At 39.7% G+C, this 14,051-nt stretch overlaps 5 protein-coding genes across 6 annotated transcripts; 4 read left to right on the top strand and 1 right to left on the bottom strand.

Annotated features, from left to right (window-relative positions):
* The first annotated feature begins 942 nt into the window (after nt 1-942).
* On the top strand, nt 943-4,905 carry LOC117787101 (protein O-mannosyltransferase 1). The gene is made up of 4 exons (XM_034625545.1): nt 943-1,382; nt 1,978-2,540; nt 3,178-3,954; nt 4,026-4,905. Exons 1-4 carry the CDS (start codon nt 943-945, stop codon nt 4,754-4,756), a joined length of 2,511 nt encoding a protein of 836 aa, XP_034481436.1. The 3' UTR covers nt 4,757-4,905.
* A 301-nt stretch (nt 4,906-5,206) lies between these two features.
* LOC117788982 (EF-hand domain-containing family member B) lies at nt 5,207-7,085 on the top strand. Its single transcript, XM_034627953.1, has 3 exons — nt 5,207-5,751; nt 5,966-6,142; nt 6,207-7,085. Exons 1-3 carry the CDS (start codon nt 5,231-5,233, stop codon nt 7,006-7,008), a joined length of 1,500 nt encoding a protein of 499 aa, XP_034483844.1. The 5' UTR covers nt 5,207-5,230; the 3' UTR covers nt 7,009-7,085.
* Nucleotides 7,086-8,452: 1,367 nt separating this feature from the next.
* On the bottom strand, nt 8,453-9,317 carry LOC117788990 (serine protease 1-like). The gene has a single exon (XM_034627963.1). It carries the CDS (start codon nt 9,284-9,286, stop codon nt 8,507-8,509), a length of 780 nt encoding a protein of 259 aa, XP_034483854.1. The 5' UTR covers nt 9,287-9,317; the 3' UTR covers nt 8,453-8,506.
* A 563-nt stretch (nt 9,318-9,880) lies between these two features.
* Nucleotides 9,881-11,667, top strand: LOC117788984 (fibrinogen-like protein 1). The gene is made up of 3 exons (XM_034627955.1): nt 9,881-9,998; nt 10,056-11,149; nt 11,213-11,667. Exons 1-3 carry the CDS (start codon nt 9,912-9,914, stop codon nt 11,325-11,327), a joined length of 1,296 nt encoding a protein of 431 aa, XP_034483846.1. The 5' UTR covers nt 9,881-9,911; the 3' UTR covers nt 11,328-11,667.
* Nucleotides 11,668-11,895: 228 nt separating this feature from the next.
* LOC117788986 (angiopoietin-related protein 7-like) lies at nt 11,896-14,048 on the top strand. 2 transcript variants are annotated; one of them, XM_034627957.1, is made up of 4 exons: nt 11,896-12,045; nt 12,562-12,948; nt 12,988-13,628; nt 13,692-14,048. In XM_034627957.1, the coding sequence occupies exons 1-4, from the start codon at nt 11,938-11,940 to the stop codon at nt 13,804-13,806; spliced, it is 1,251 nt and encodes a 416-aa protein (XP_034483848.1). In that variant the 5' UTR covers nt 11,896-11,937; the 3' UTR covers nt 13,807-14,048. The 2 variants fall into 2 exon arrangements, with proteins under 2 accessions (XP_034483848.1, XP_034483847.1); XM_034627956.1 differs by having other exon boundaries at nt 12,562-13,628.
* Nucleotides 14,049-14,051: the final 3 nt, after the last annotated feature.

Raw genomic sequence — 14,051 nt, 5'->3', positions numbered from 1 at the left:
AGCAAATGGCATTTCGCTGTGCAAGCTATAAGAGCGCACACAGTGAGCGCGAAAACAAACAAGAGAGAGAGAGAGAGAGTAACCAAAAATGGGTTAAGAATCAAAGTAGGCAACGCAGACGCAGACACAGCCAAAGACACGCAGCAAACCTGCCGCATTCCAGCGCTGCAGCGCAATAGTCGAGCAGCAGCAGCGGGAGAGGCAGCGGCTGCGCAGACGCCTAAGCCGCTGTGCCGTCAGTGAGCGTCGAGATCTTAAGCGAGCAAGTCGGCGAATTGGCGAGCGAGAGCGAAGTCAAAGCAAAATAGAATAAAGAAACGTAAAATATGCGCGTGCCTTAGCACACACATACATACATATACATTAAATTTATTTTTGGTGCTCTTTAAATCGTGCGTGTGTGTGTTAAACTTTCTTTTAGCTGCTGGTTGTTTGTACAGAAATGTAAATGTGCTGTTGTTGTTTGACGAAAGTAGCAAAGAAAAGTGCAAAAGCTTCTGGCAGCAGGTTTCTTGGCAGACGTGGCACAAATATAATACATGCCAATAACAAAGGGAGCGCGCAGTGATATAAATAATTCAATACATAAAAAGTGAAAGTGCAGCCAGCAAATGTCTGTCAATTAAATAAAAACAATAACAAAAAAATTCTCACGCTGCAACAATTGATGTTTTTTATATCATGTCCAGTCACAACAACGTACTGCGACGTAAGACAACGCGCTCAAAGTCTAAACAACACCAGCAACAGCAACAACAACAACAAAATGTTGCGGAAAATCTTATCGAAAATCAAAACGCCAGTAATGAGCAAAACGAAAGACTTCACTTTCGCAGCCGTTCAGCAACCTCAGTCTCAGCAGCAGCGGCAGCAGCAGCAACTACAACTACAACATCAGCGTCAGGCAATTGCAATTCACCTTCACCACTGTGCTGTAACGGCATGCTGCCCACCACAGCGAACATGTTCAATTGCTGCCGCGACGTTAACTGCCATTTGAACGCACCACTGCGCGGCAGCGTTGAGCGCAGTCGACGCTCTGAGAGCCGGCAATCATTTCTAAGCGATACGTCTAACTCAACATCTGCGCCAGCGGCAACGCCGACGCCGACGCCAACAGCATCTTCAGCTTCGCCTACATCTGCATCCAAAAAGTCGTCACGTTCGCGTTCACGATCGCGTTCCTGTTCGTGTGACGTCGGCGATGTGGTAGACAATGCGAAGCAGAGCGCTGGCAGCGCAGACAGTGCCATTAATGCAGCAGCAGCAGCAACAGCAGCGCAATTTACCGTTAGCTTGCATATTGATCTCTTCAGTTGGGGTCTCTTTCTGTTGGCGTTCTTCACGCGCTTCTACAAACTGGCAACACCGCCGCATGTTGTGTAAGTAAAGGTGTAATTTGCAATGCAGTAGAACTGCTTCTTCTCCACTTATGGACTTGTTTATCTGCAAGCACTTCTTCATGTTATTCCGGCCATTGTTTGTAAACTCGTAATCTACCCTACCTTACCTAAATCGAAACTGTGAATCGAGAAAAAATCCCAATATAAGCAATGTTGTTGCAGAGTTAATAAAGAGGCGTAATAATAATTAAATTGATAAAACGCGGAAAAATCGGTTAGATTTTGACAAAGTTAAGACAGTTTGAAGTTTTGGGAAAATGTCAAAGGGAATATATGGAAGAAACATTTCTAACTTTGCGGAATGCACAAAGAAAAAAACAAATTTATTTCTTATTTTTAAATTAAAAATTTTGTAAAAGTTTAGATTACAGAAAATATGGCCCAAACATGTTTTAGTGTAATACTATCTCTATTTTAATAAAATTCTTCCCAATTTTCAAACATTTTTCTCAATTAAAAAGCAGTTTCATTCTTATGGCGACTTTTTTAAACATAGAAAATACATTTTTTGATATAGTGTTGTTCGATTTCTGACTTCTTTTACTAAATACTCCACTCTTCATTCTCTTCACAGTTTCGATGAACTGCACTATGGCAAGTACATTTCCCACTACATGCGCAACGTCTTCTTCTTTGACCAGCATCCTCCGCTGGGTAAACAGCTGATTGCGGGTCTGGTGAGTTTCGCTGGCTACGATGGCAACTATACATTTCCACGCATCGGTGCCAGTTATGCCTCTAATGTGCCCATCTTCTGGATGCGCTTTTTACCTGCTCTTTGTGGCAGCCTCTTGGCTCCAGCGGTCTACAAGCTCCTCCAGGAGGCAAAGCTGCAACGCTGGACAGCCGCACTTGGCGGTCTGCTTGTCGTCCTCGATAATTCCCTGTTGACGCAATCACGTTTCGTGCTAATGGAATCGATGCTGCTGCTGGCCAGCACAGTGGGCATTGCTTGTCTGCTGCGCTTCCAGCGCTGCTCCCTCGGCAGCCTCACCTGGCTGTGCAGCGGAGCGGCAGCTGCGCTCTCTCTTGCCTGCGCCGGCTGCATCAAGTATGTTGGATTTCTGGCCCTGGCTCTTGCCGGTTATCTGCTGTGTCGTCATCTTTGGAATCTTCTTTACGATGCTAGATTGACAAGTGAGTAAATAAAGCACAACGTGTGAGAAAGAGATAAAGAGAGAGAAAGAAAAAGAAATATACATATAGAGAGAGAATATTGAAAGAAAGAGAGAGAGAGAGAGAGAGGGATAGAGAAAGAGATAGCAAAAAGAAAAGATACTGAGAAAGAAAGGATCATACAGAGGAGAGTAGAAGATAGGAAAATTGAGAAAAAAGTATAGTAGAATGAAGAGAAAAATAGAGATAGAAGCGACATAGCCAAACGAAGAGCGATACAGAAAGTCGAAAGAAGAAGAGAAAAAGGTAAATAGAGAGAGAGAGAGAGAGAGAGAGAGAGAGAGAGAAAAATAAAAAGGTGGAGAAGAAAGAGACCACACGTTAAGAAAGAAATAGAGCTGGAAAATATGAAAGAGACAGATAAATATGTTATATGGAGAGATGGCGAGAGTATCTCTTGCAAACAGATAATGAGAGAAAAGTAGAAAGAAAGATCCATGAAATGAAAAAGCTAGAATAGAACATGAAGATACATTGCTAATAGGATAGATCGAGAAATGCAGAATGAAAGAGACGTAATGAGAATATGTAAATAGAGAAAGAGGTAGCTTTAAATGGTATTACTGAGTTAATAAGCGAATGCTTCTCTTCTTCGCAGCTGGTCAACTTTGGATGCACACTGTGGGCAGACTGTTGTTATTTGTTGGAATTCCGTTGGCCGTCTACCTGGGCATCTTCTATGTCCATTTGAGGACGCTGCATCGAGCTGGGCCACACGACAGCATTATGACGAGTGCGTTTCAGGCATCGCTGGATGGTGGCTTGGCATCGATTACACGGGGTCAACCATTGGCTGTGGTCCACGGATCGCAGATCACGTTGCGGCACACACATGGACGCACCTGTTGGCTGCATTCCCATGCGGCGGTTTATCCGGTGAGGTACAAGGATCAACGTGGCTCATCGCATCAGCAGCAGGTTACGTGCTACTCCTTCAAGGATGTGAACAATTGGTGGATTGTTAAGCGACCCGATCGTGATGATCTCGTTGTGGGTGATCATCCGGAGGCCATTAAGCATGGCGATATCATTCAGTTGGTGCACGGCATCACCAGTCGTGCCTTGAACTCGCACGATGTGGCAGCACCGATGACGCCGCAGTGTCAGGAGGTCAGTTGCTACATCGACTACGAGATAAAGATGAAGGGCGAACTTCTATGGCGCGTTGAGATCCTCAACAGGCAGACGGAGGGGAATCGCTGGCATGCCATCAAATCTGAGATTCGTCTCATACACGAGACAACGGGAGCTGCTCTGCGTTTCAGTGGACGCCAATTGCCCAGTTGGGGATTCAATCAGCACGAAGTTGTCGGCGATCGCGAGCAGACGCATCAGGATGCCATCTGGAATGTGGAGGAGCATCGCTACACCAAAAGTAAGTCGAACATAACATAGCACAACACTAAAATTACAGCTTAAACTAATCAAATCCAAACACATCAACAGCTCAGGATCAGCGGGAACGTGAACGTCAATTGCTGTCCGCAGAGATGATTCCCACAAAGCGAACGAAACTCTCGTTTTGGGCCAAGTTGCTGGAGCTGCAAACGAAGATGTTTTGGCAGGCAAAACAGGTGCAGAGTCACATGTACAGTTCCCAGCCGCACGAGTGGCCACTGCTGGACAAGGGTATCGCCTACTGGCTCGACTCTTCCTCCAGTGCCCAAATCTATCTGCTGGGCAACATTCTCATCTGGTATACAGCCAGCGCGGGATTGTTTGTCTACACCATTCTTCTCATCTTCTATGCCGTTCGCCGTCGTCGTCTTTGCTTCGATGTGTCTTCGGAGGAATGGCAGCGTTTTCTCATTGTAGGCGACACCTTCTACATGGGTTACCTGGTGCACTATTTGCCCTATTTCTTTGTGGATCGCACTCTCTTTCTGCACAATTATCTACCGGCATTTGTCTTTAAGCTCCTGCTACTCTGCTATGTGCTGGAGCACTTGGATTACTTGTTGAGGCGCCACTGCATTGGACGTGGTGCTATGCTACAGCATATTGTTCGGATTTATCGCCTGGCGTTGATCCTCTGGCTACTCGCTGTCTGCTATGTCTTTGTCAAATTCTTGCCCCTGAGCTACGGTTCTACAAAGATGTCCGCCGAGGAGATCACAAATCTACGCTGGAAGGACACCTGGGACTTTATACTACAGAAGAATTATGCGCTGAACTAAACCACTCAGAAGGTGGTTAAAACATGTACAATAAATCACAATGATTCAACTGAGAAGACACTCAAACAGCTTGGCTGGAGCCAGGCTATGCTTAACTTATATACTTTATTCTGTTTTGCCAATAAAACAATTTATTTATTTAAATTAATGTTTGTTTATGTATTTTACGACTATTGGAAGGAACTATCCTAGATTTAAATCCATAGAATATTACATCGGTCTTCAATTTCATTGAAACAATTTTTTTATATTTGTCCTTAAAATTCACTAATCTTTAATACGCAACGAAAAATTAAAAGTTATTAAAGGTTATCTAACGACTGAGCGTCTTTCAATTCAAGCAATTTTCAGCCGAGCATTTATAATCACTTTTCGAAATTTAATACTTTATCCTAGTGAAACACTCAACAAAATATACAAACATATATTTTCACACTAATAAAAAAGAAGAAGCGAAGAAACGAGTCTTGCGGTATGGCCAATATAGGTCGATTTAAGGATCGAAATGCGGATCTGCGTGCGGCGGGTGTAAGTTCAGCTGTGGATTATGAGAACACAACCGGAAGCTGCATGGTTATATCGCATCCCGAGGAAGTTGCCGAGCAATTAATTCGAGCTGAATGCAAGCGATTGAGATTAAAAAGTGCGGGACAACTTTGGCCGGAGTCGCCATGTCTTCCCGGTATTAGTGTGCCGGATCTGCTGTCCATTGAGAAGTCCAAGTCGCGTTTCACCGTCTTCAAGGAAAAGTTCTCCGAGGACATGTACCTGAAGCAGGCCAAATTGGCCGAGGCGAAGCCAACGCACTCCAAACCGGACAGCGTTACCAACTGGAGTCGCACATTCGGACGGGAGACCAAGGCCAAGGAGAGGCTCTACGATCTGGTGCTGCCACCCAAGAAAGCCGAGCAGGTCAATCAGGAATATGGCGAGTTCCATGACAAATATGTTGTCAGTCACAATCATTACTTTCCCTCGGAGCAGATTAATCGCAAGTAAGTAAAAGTTTTTATTGTCTAATGTCGAAAAAACTATTAACAGGGGCAATTCAAAAGCTATAGCCTTGAGTTTGGGCATATATGATATATAATGTAGACTAAATCTGACCATAAAATTTCATTACAATCGGATAGTAATATTTAAAGTTATACAAGAAAAAATTGTACACTGTATGTATATTTTATCAAATAATGTATATTTGATTTACAGATATGCTGAGCCCTTTAATCGTCAAAACACTTATGGTGAGTTAACCCAAGGCGATATTTCTGGACAATCGGCAAAGCGTTGCATGCAACAATGCGCCGGTCATGTGATCATTATAAGCAAAGAGCAGATGGACTTTATCGATCGCACTTATTCGAGACTGGGCAAGAAATTTAAAAAGTAAGCTAGTAATTAAATATTAAAGTTACATACGATATTAGAATCTGTAAATCACTTGTTTTAGATATCCATATGCGGTGCCACAGTACATGAGCTATGGTACGCCGACTCCTGTGCCGGATTGCGATTGCAAAATGCTGATCGAGGATATATCGCCATGTAAGAGCAATAAACATCTGCTGGACGCATTGGGACATCTTAATATGTGGCGTCACAAGCTGCAGAAACGGGCAAACTTTCAAATGTTTGATCTGATTTCGGTACTGGAGCATAGTGATCAGGAGCAGACCCGCTATTTGCCGCTGAATAAGATCTTTGAGGTTATGCACAAGATGCATCTGTATATCGATATATATAAAATGCGCACAACACTCTCCCATTTTCAAATGATCCACGATGAGGGTTGTGCCACGGAGCGTGTTAACTACGACGACTTCTGCCGCCTGCTTAACATTCAGAATCCTCTGCCCACCACGGGCAACATCTCCACCATGCCGGCCAATGTGTACAACAAGGATACCACCTATCGCCTGCTCTGCTCCGATCTGAGCAAGGAACCAGTAAAGGCACCGCCTATGCGCAAGTTGCGTCCAAAACAATTGGATGATGATTCCACGCATGTCAAGGATCTACTTTCACCGGATATATCCACACTATATGGTCTGGCGCCAAGCGATTTCCAATTGTTGCGTCCCCGCGAACAATTGCAACAGATATTCAAGGATATAGTCAATAATGAAGACTTTGAATCGATTTGGCAGCAACTCATGCAGAATGATGGACTCAAGGAACAGAATGGTTTGTTCTCCGTTCAGCAGTTCCGTGAGGTCATGGACAACATGGACACACAGCGGGCCAATGTATAAGTAGGATCATTGCAGATCAAACATGTTATTTAATTTTAAAAAACAAAATAAATTCAAAGTTATGTTTACATATCAAATATTATTATATCGAACATTCACACTGCGAACATTCACACAATATATTATATTATGCTGCAAAAATAATTTTAAATCAGTCTAATCTACAGATAATTTACGATCATTACTGACATTATTATAATTATTTTTTTCACTTAGTAATTAAGTTTTATCTATAAACATTATAATTGCAAAATTAGATGAACCAGATTGAATTAGAAAATATTTTGACAATATTGTGGAAAACATTGCTCTTGAAAATGTATAATTATTGTTCTCATCCAATCTTAACTTGAAATTTTGATATACATTAACTTAATCAACGTCTTCCTTGATAAATTATACATGCTTTAATAGGCATAATAATTAATGACTCATGTATTCAAATTTTGCTAAAAATATCGTAGAACCCTATACTATACTACGAGCAGATAACCTTGCCAAATAATTTAAGCTTATTGATAAGCGAGTCGAGACGCCGCGGCGCTACGATTTCTCTACCAAAAAAAAAGTCTGTCTTCTATATACATATATGTATACTTATATAATTGTAGTTAAACAAAAAAAAGGTATTTGGGCTGAGCTTTGATTCGATTTGGATTCCACATTTAGTCTATCTTTCATCTCGTTGGAGTAAAGTTCTACTCTATAGCTATGCTCACTACGATAAGTTTAGACTGGGCAGTAAAAGAGATTACTACGAAGTGACCAGATTGGAAAGTGTAGTCAGGAACGACTCTTCTATTGAAGTACAGGTGTATCACAGATATCCAAAGTTCTCAACATTTGACCGCATCGATGATGATTGGGAGAATTATAGCTGTGTGTTGGCATGTTTACAATACATGTCTATTGTATAATTACATTTATTATTTGTTTTATACGCAGAGTGTCAAATGGAAGATAGTCGAGGATAAAATACATGATTCGGAATGAAGATGAATTTTTGAAAGAAGTCGGGATGCTTATACGTCCATCAGATTAATGAAAAGAAGTAAAAGAGTTATCACAAATATGGACAAATAATAGAATTTGTAAATTAATTAATTATTTGTAATATTTAATGCCATCTCTGCAATATATAGCAAAATAACTTTATATTTTCAGTTTATAATCTAAATTTTAAAAGATTTAATATGAAGGAGTTCCACTATATATTTTGATCATTCAAGCATATCGAAAGTCAATAGAAGCTAAGTACTAGAATATTCTTTCAAGTATTATCTTCTCCTTGTCATAGGACATTCTGTGTTCCTATCATCTTTCAATTAATTCTTGACATCTATACACAGATGATCCAGTTGCACTACTTTTCTTACCATTGAGTAACTAAAGGTTATTTTCAAATACTTGTGCCCGATGAATTTAAATGGAAAAAAGAGTCAAATTTCGTATACTTTTATGGTAGTATATTTGAAGAAGTACATATCGATGTAGAGCACTAGTATGAAACGCCGGAGACCTTTTTGATCCAGTCCAAGTGGGCAGTGACCCGAGTGAAACCGGCTGGAGCGACAGAAAGACAACTACTCGCATCGCTGAAGGACGTAATGCCAATGAGTTTCTTATGGGCGATCAGAGGACCACCAGAGTCACCATCACATATCGATCTGCCCTGGGGTGTATCCACACACAATACACTCTCTGGCAAGGCACCATAGCTGAGGGAGCACATCTGGTTGCTGATGACTCTCAGATCGACGCACTGCAGCCAGTCGGGCAGGGCGCTGCCATCGGAGGTGCTGCCCCAGCCACAAGTGGTGGCCAATGACTTCTCGAAGGTCTTGTTGCGTTCCTTGAGGCGTGGCAGTGTCACCTTATTAACCAGGGACCAGAAGCCCACATGAGGTGTGCGAATCAGGGCAATATCGTTGCCTATGCTATTCGGCCATTCCGGATGCTGGATGATATTATTAACGGTCACATTCACAGTGAACAATGGCTGTGAACGTCTGGTGGCGCCATAAAAGATGGTCACCGAGTCAATATCATCGGTGCAGTGTGCCGCAGTCAACACCCATTTGTTGTGAATTATGGAACCACCACACCAACTTCCCGCCGCTCCCGCCCGCAGCAAGAGGCCCACAATGTAGGGCGCTTGTCCCAATGTTGCCGGATATCCATTGGTTATAATATGATCGGCATTCTCTGCACTGACCGAAGGTGCAGCTTGAACCTCCATAAGGAGCACAACACTCCACACCAGAAATCCGAGCCACATCTTGTAACTTGAGCTGCCGATGGACTGAAGTAAATCTACCAAAGTGATTTACTTTTCCGCTTTTATTAGTCTCCAAATCCTCAACTAAATTAGCCAGCTTAAGTCTCACAAGTCAATTTCGTATCGTAATCAGTAACGACTTAAAGCTCTTAATGCGTTTTCACATTAACAAAGTAAATGCGAATCTTCATTCTAATGCTAAAAAAAAGTGCATGTTGATTATCTTCAGGAAATACTAGACTTCTAAGCTTTGTATACATATGTAATTTATATTAATAAATACAATTTTAGGTTTTCACAATAATTAAACCAAAAAAAGCTTATTAAATTACAAAGAAATCGAATAAATATATTTTTTAATTAACAATCAAAGAACATTTTATATATTTGCCTTTTGTTTTCTGTGAAAATACCCATGTTCCAAGTAACAGACGTGCGTATACAATACAAATACAAATTGATAATGCATGATTATACAGAATTATCATGCGTGAACCTTTGATCTCAGCCAGAAGATGGGAATATTCTTGGGCACGTAATCAGTTCTTTCGGCGCCTATAAATGTCATACAAAGCAGCAGTCGACATCAGATTGATTTCAATATTCAGTTTATTCGGTCGTCATAATGCTATTGAAAAGCATGCAGAATTTATTCCTATTTATTTGCCTACTGCTGGTATCATGGAAATCCACTTCAGCTTATTCAATTGAGGTAAATACAAAGAAGTGAGTGTGAAAAAATGTATTACACTATTATTATTTGTTCTAGACTGAAATGGCAGTTGACTCAAAAGATGCATCCTATCATATTAGCACATTCGATACTGTAAATCCAATTCTAAATAAGCTAAACGAAAAATTCAGGAAAATCTATGATAAAATTATGCCATATGATAGCGATTTGGAACAACAAAATGAATCAAAAACTAACTATGGGAAACAAGAATTTTTAATCCGAGAATTGAAAACCCACAATTTCGAATTACAAAACGCCAATGAGTTTTTGAAGAACACTGTTGAACAATTAACTAAAACTTTGGAATCAACAGTTCATAATTTGATCGAAGAACTAATAACACTAAAAACTGAAAAGTTACAAAATGTAATTACGGAACACGAGGCAACTATTGAGGAACTTAATAGCCAAATAGCAAAACTAAAACCCGAATCAGATTTCAAAACTCTTGAAACAATGTTTGAGAAAAAGTTGGCTGAAATTAGTGCTTCCAATGCCAAAAGTCTTGCAGAGAAAGACGAAGTGATTGATACACTAAAAAGTCAGGTCAAAATTAATCACGAAATGGAAACACAATTGAAAGAATTTCGAAATGAATTAAAACTGACAGAAGTGTCTTCTAGTTGCATTCGCTTTGGCGAAGATCCAGGTTTACATGAGATCAAATTGCCAGGCATCGAGTCTTTTGAAGTGTTATGTGACAGTGAGACAGTCGGACCGGGATGGACTGTAATCCAGCAGAGAATAAACGGAGAGGAGGACTTCTATAGAGATTGGAACACGTACAGTTCAGGCTTTGGCTCTTTCCTCGGCGACTTCTTTTTAGGTCTGGAGAAGATTCATCAACTAACGAGTTCTCAGCGCTATGAACTCTACATTCACATGGAAAACTTTAATGGTAGCACTAACTTTGCTCGCTACGATGATTTTAAAGTGAGCGGAGAAGATGAAGACTACGAACTGAGCAGCTTGGGAGAGTTCTCCGGCAGCGAGGGAATAGATGATATGTTGAGATGGCACGAAAACCAGAAATTCACAACATTTGACCGTGAGAATGATGATTGGGCGGATGGTAACTGCGCTGAGGACTGCCATGGCGGCTGGTGGTACAAAGCTTGTGCATCAAGGTAGGACAAATATTATAAAATTCAGATAACTTATATCTGTATTACTATATTTTAATTATGCAGCAATTTAAATGGAATATACTCGGACGTTGAAAGGACGGGAGGCCAAACCGTTTACTGGGCACATTATGTTGCTCTCAAAAAGGTCATGATGCTCATACGCCCGAAAGCTGATTAAAAGTAAATTATGAGATGATGAATTAACATTTTAAATCGATGGTTAGGCGGCTCTTATAAAGTTCAAGATTTAAAGTAAAATATAAACAAGTCTATTATGTTTGTCAAAATCGCATAGCAAATTGTTTCTTAAGTAACTTTAACTTTAAGTTTATTATCCGATCGATCACAGAAGACATTCACATCAGATAAATATGTATGTTAATGAGTTAAGACTAAATACATTTTATTTCATACATATAACAATTCTCAAAACAAAATCATATAGAAAATTAAGTGACGTATAATCGAAAAATCAATTAAGTCTAATAAAAATAAAGAGAAATGTTTTTAAACTCAAATTTAAAATTAACATAAAAATACCCATTTTCCATTGAATATGTGTATAAATGAAATTCAATTATTAAGAATTCTAAAATTTAGCTGACAACAAATTGCAGCCGGAATCAATTCACAGAAAAACCGTTTATTACATTCTAGACCTTTGATCTCAGGCAATAGGTGGAAATCTTATTGTGCACTTAATCAGCTCCCTTGGGTTCTATAAATATCATGTGAAACTGCAATTGACATCAGATTGATTACAATATTCAGTTGATTCGGTCGATAAAATGTTATTAAAAAGTGTGTGGAATCTATTCCTATTTATTTTACTACTACTGGTATCATGGAATTCAAGCTCAGGTTATTCAATTCCCGATATTGAGGATATTGAAACAGTGAGTGCTGAAAATGTTATGATGTGTCTAAAAAGCGTATAATGGTTTTGTGCAAGCGGAGGCGTGAAAAACCCCAAAAAAATATATACACTTTTAACCAGTATCAGTAGCTTAGTTGGTATGTCTGTCCGTCAGTCTGTATAAATGTGTCAATCTCAGAAATTATAAGAGCCAGAGACTTTAAATTTGGCATGAAGATTCCTGGATATCATAAACAGGTCAAGTGGTTTTTGGTACAGTTCCGTCTTTATCTGTCCGTCTTTTTGGTGTTTCTAAAGATATGTCAACCAAATTTGCAATTGTGAATCTCGAACAAATTTGGTTGAAATGTTCAAAACTTTAAGGTTGTCATATCTTAGGCGTGCCGAGTGGCTTTTAGGGGAACCGTCGTTTTTGAATAAAAATTAGTTCGCAAATATATATTGCGATATCAAAGTGCCTAGACGTAGGGTATCCTCTGTTGAGTGCACTCGACTGTAGCCTCTTCCTTTGTTTAATTATTGTTTTTTGTTTTAGAATGACTTGATAGTTGACACAAAAGATGCACCTCATTACTTGATTGCCTATAATACTGTGAAACCCTTACTTAGTAAGTTGAAGGAAAAAGTCAGGGAGCTCTATCAAATAATTGAACCTAATGATAGCGAGATGAATTATGTGCAGGAATTGAAAAGTCACAATTCCGAATTACAAAACACCAATGAGTTCCTGAAAAAAACTGTGCAACAATTAACTAATAATATGGAATTAACAGTTAAAGATGTGATCGATCAGCTAAAAGCACTGAAAACTGAAAAATTACAAAAAGAATTAGCGAAAAAAGCGACATGTATCGAGGAACTTGATATTCAAATTGATGAGCTGAAACCCGAAAGAGATTCCGATGTCCTTAATGCATTTGAGGACAAGTTAGCTGAAATTACGTCTTCCAATGCAAAAAGCCTTGCGGAGAAAGACGAAGAGATTGATGGGCTAAAAAGTCAGGTGAAAAATATTTACGAAATGGAAACACAAATTAAGGAATTTAAAAATGAGCTTAAGCTGATAGAATTGACAGCTAGTTGCATTCCCTTTGGAGAAGATCCAGGTCTACATGAGATCAAATTGCCAGGTATCGACTCTTTTGAAGTGTTATGTGACAGTGAGACTGTCGGACCAGGGTGGACTGTAATCCAGCAGAGAATAATTAACAGCGAAGGGGATTTCGATAGAGATTGGGACACATACAGAGCTGGTTTTGGCTCTTTTGACGGCCAATTCTTTCTAGGTCTAGAGAAGATCCATCAACTAACGAGTTCTCAGCGCTATGAGCTCTATATCCACATGGTTAGCTTTGGTGGTGTCATCTTTTACGCTCGCTACGATGACTTTAAAGTGGGCGGAGAAGAAGAAGACTACGAACTGAGCAGCTTGGGAGAGTTCTCCGGCAGCGAGGGAATAGTTGATACGAAAATGTTAAGATTACACGAAAATCAGAAATTCACAACATTTGACCGTGATAATGATAATGATGATTGGGCGGTTGGAAAGTGCCCATTGGACCAGCCCCTTGGGGGCTGGTGGCTCCATGCTTGTGCAAAAAGGTTGGCAAAATATTAATTTAATTTTAATATTTTATATATATTTAATAATAACATCTTATGCAGCAATTTAAATGGAAATCACTGGTTCGTTGAAATAGAGGAAGAGGAATCCGATTACTTTACTAGTAATATGGCTCTCAAGAAGATCAAGATGCTCATACGTCCTAAGTCGTATTGAAAACAAATTATAAGCATAAAAATGAGCATGGAAAAATAACAAGATTTGTAAATAAAAGTATTATTTCAATTTCTTAAAAAGTCAAGATAGTCATACGTTGAAAAGTAGACAAAAAATAATGGGAACTTTAAATGAAAATTAAAATGTAGATAAATAGATTCATTTTATTAGATGACATCTATGCAACGTAACAAGATACTCATACTTACATTTCTACTTGATGAATAAAAGTATAAACAACAGTT

Source organism: Drosophila innubila, assembly GCF_004354385.1.
Source record: "Drosophila innubila isolate TH190305 chromosome 3L unlocalized genomic scaffold, UK_Dinn_1.0 0_D_3L, whole genome shotgun sequence".
Classification (NCBI taxonomy): Eukaryota; Metazoa; Arthropoda; class Insecta; order Diptera; family Drosophilidae; genus Drosophila; species Drosophila innubila.
This window is presented reverse-complemented; position numbering and strand designations above follow the sequence as displayed.

What these genes read in the sequence shown, in the direction of transcription:
- LOC117787101 (XM_034625545.1), top strand. Translation starts at nt 943, where the DNA reads ATGCTGCCCACCACAGCGAACATGTTCAATTGCTGCCGCGACGTTAAC. An exon ending in TTACGATGCTAGATTGACAA is followed by an intron (nt 2,541 to 3,177) that starts GTGAGTAAATAA and finishes TCTTCTTCGCAG; the next exon opens with CTGGTCAACTTTGGATGCAC. An exon ending in GGAGCATCGCTACACCAAAA is followed by an intron (nt 3,955 to 4,025) that starts GTAAGTCGAACA and finishes ACACATCAACAG; the next exon opens with CTCAGGATCAGCGGGAACGT.
- LOC117788982 (XM_034627953.1), top strand. Translation starts at nt 5,231, where the DNA reads ATGGCCAATATAGGTCGATTTAAGGATCGAAATGCGGATCTGCGTGCG. An exon ending in TCGGAGCAGATTAATCGCAA is followed by an intron (nt 5,752 to 5,965) that starts GTAAGTAAAAGT and finishes TTTGATTTACAG; the next exon opens with ATATGCTGAGCCCTTTAATC. An exon ending in CTGGGCAAGAAATTTAAAAA is followed by an intron (nt 6,143 to 6,206) that starts GTAAGCTAGTAA and finishes CACTTGTTTTAG; the next exon opens with ATATCCATATGCGGTGCCAC.
- LOC117788990 (XM_034627963.1), bottom strand. Translation starts at nt 9,286, where the DNA reads ATGTGGCTCGGATTTCTGGTGTGGAGTGTTGTGCTCCTTATGGAGGTT.
- LOC117788984 (XM_034627955.1), top strand. Translation starts at nt 9,912, where the DNA reads ATGCTATTGAAAAGCATGCAGAATTTATTCCTATTTATTTGCCTACTG. An exon ending in CTTCAGCTTATTCAATTGAG is followed by an intron (nt 9,999 to 10,055) that starts GTAAATACAAAG and finishes TATTTGTTCTAG; the next exon opens with ACTGAAATGGCAGTTGACTC. An exon ending in TACAAAGCTTGTGCATCAAG is followed by an intron (nt 11,150 to 11,212) that starts GTAGGACAAATA and finishes TTAATTATGCAG; the next exon opens with CAATTTAAATGGAATATACT.
- LOC117788986 (XM_034627956.1), top strand. Translation starts at nt 11,938, where the DNA reads ATGTTATTAAAAAGTGTGTGGAATCTATTCCTATTTATTTTACTACTA. An exon ending in ATATTGAGGATATTGAAACA is followed by an intron (nt 12,046 to 12,561) that starts GTGAGTGCTGAA and finishes TTTTTGTTTTAG; the next exon opens with AATGACTTGATAGTTGACAC. An exon ending in CTCCATGCTTGTGCAAAAAG is followed by an intron (nt 13,629 to 13,691) that starts GTTGGCAAAATA and finishes CATCTTATGCAG; the next exon opens with CAATTTAAATGGAAATCACT.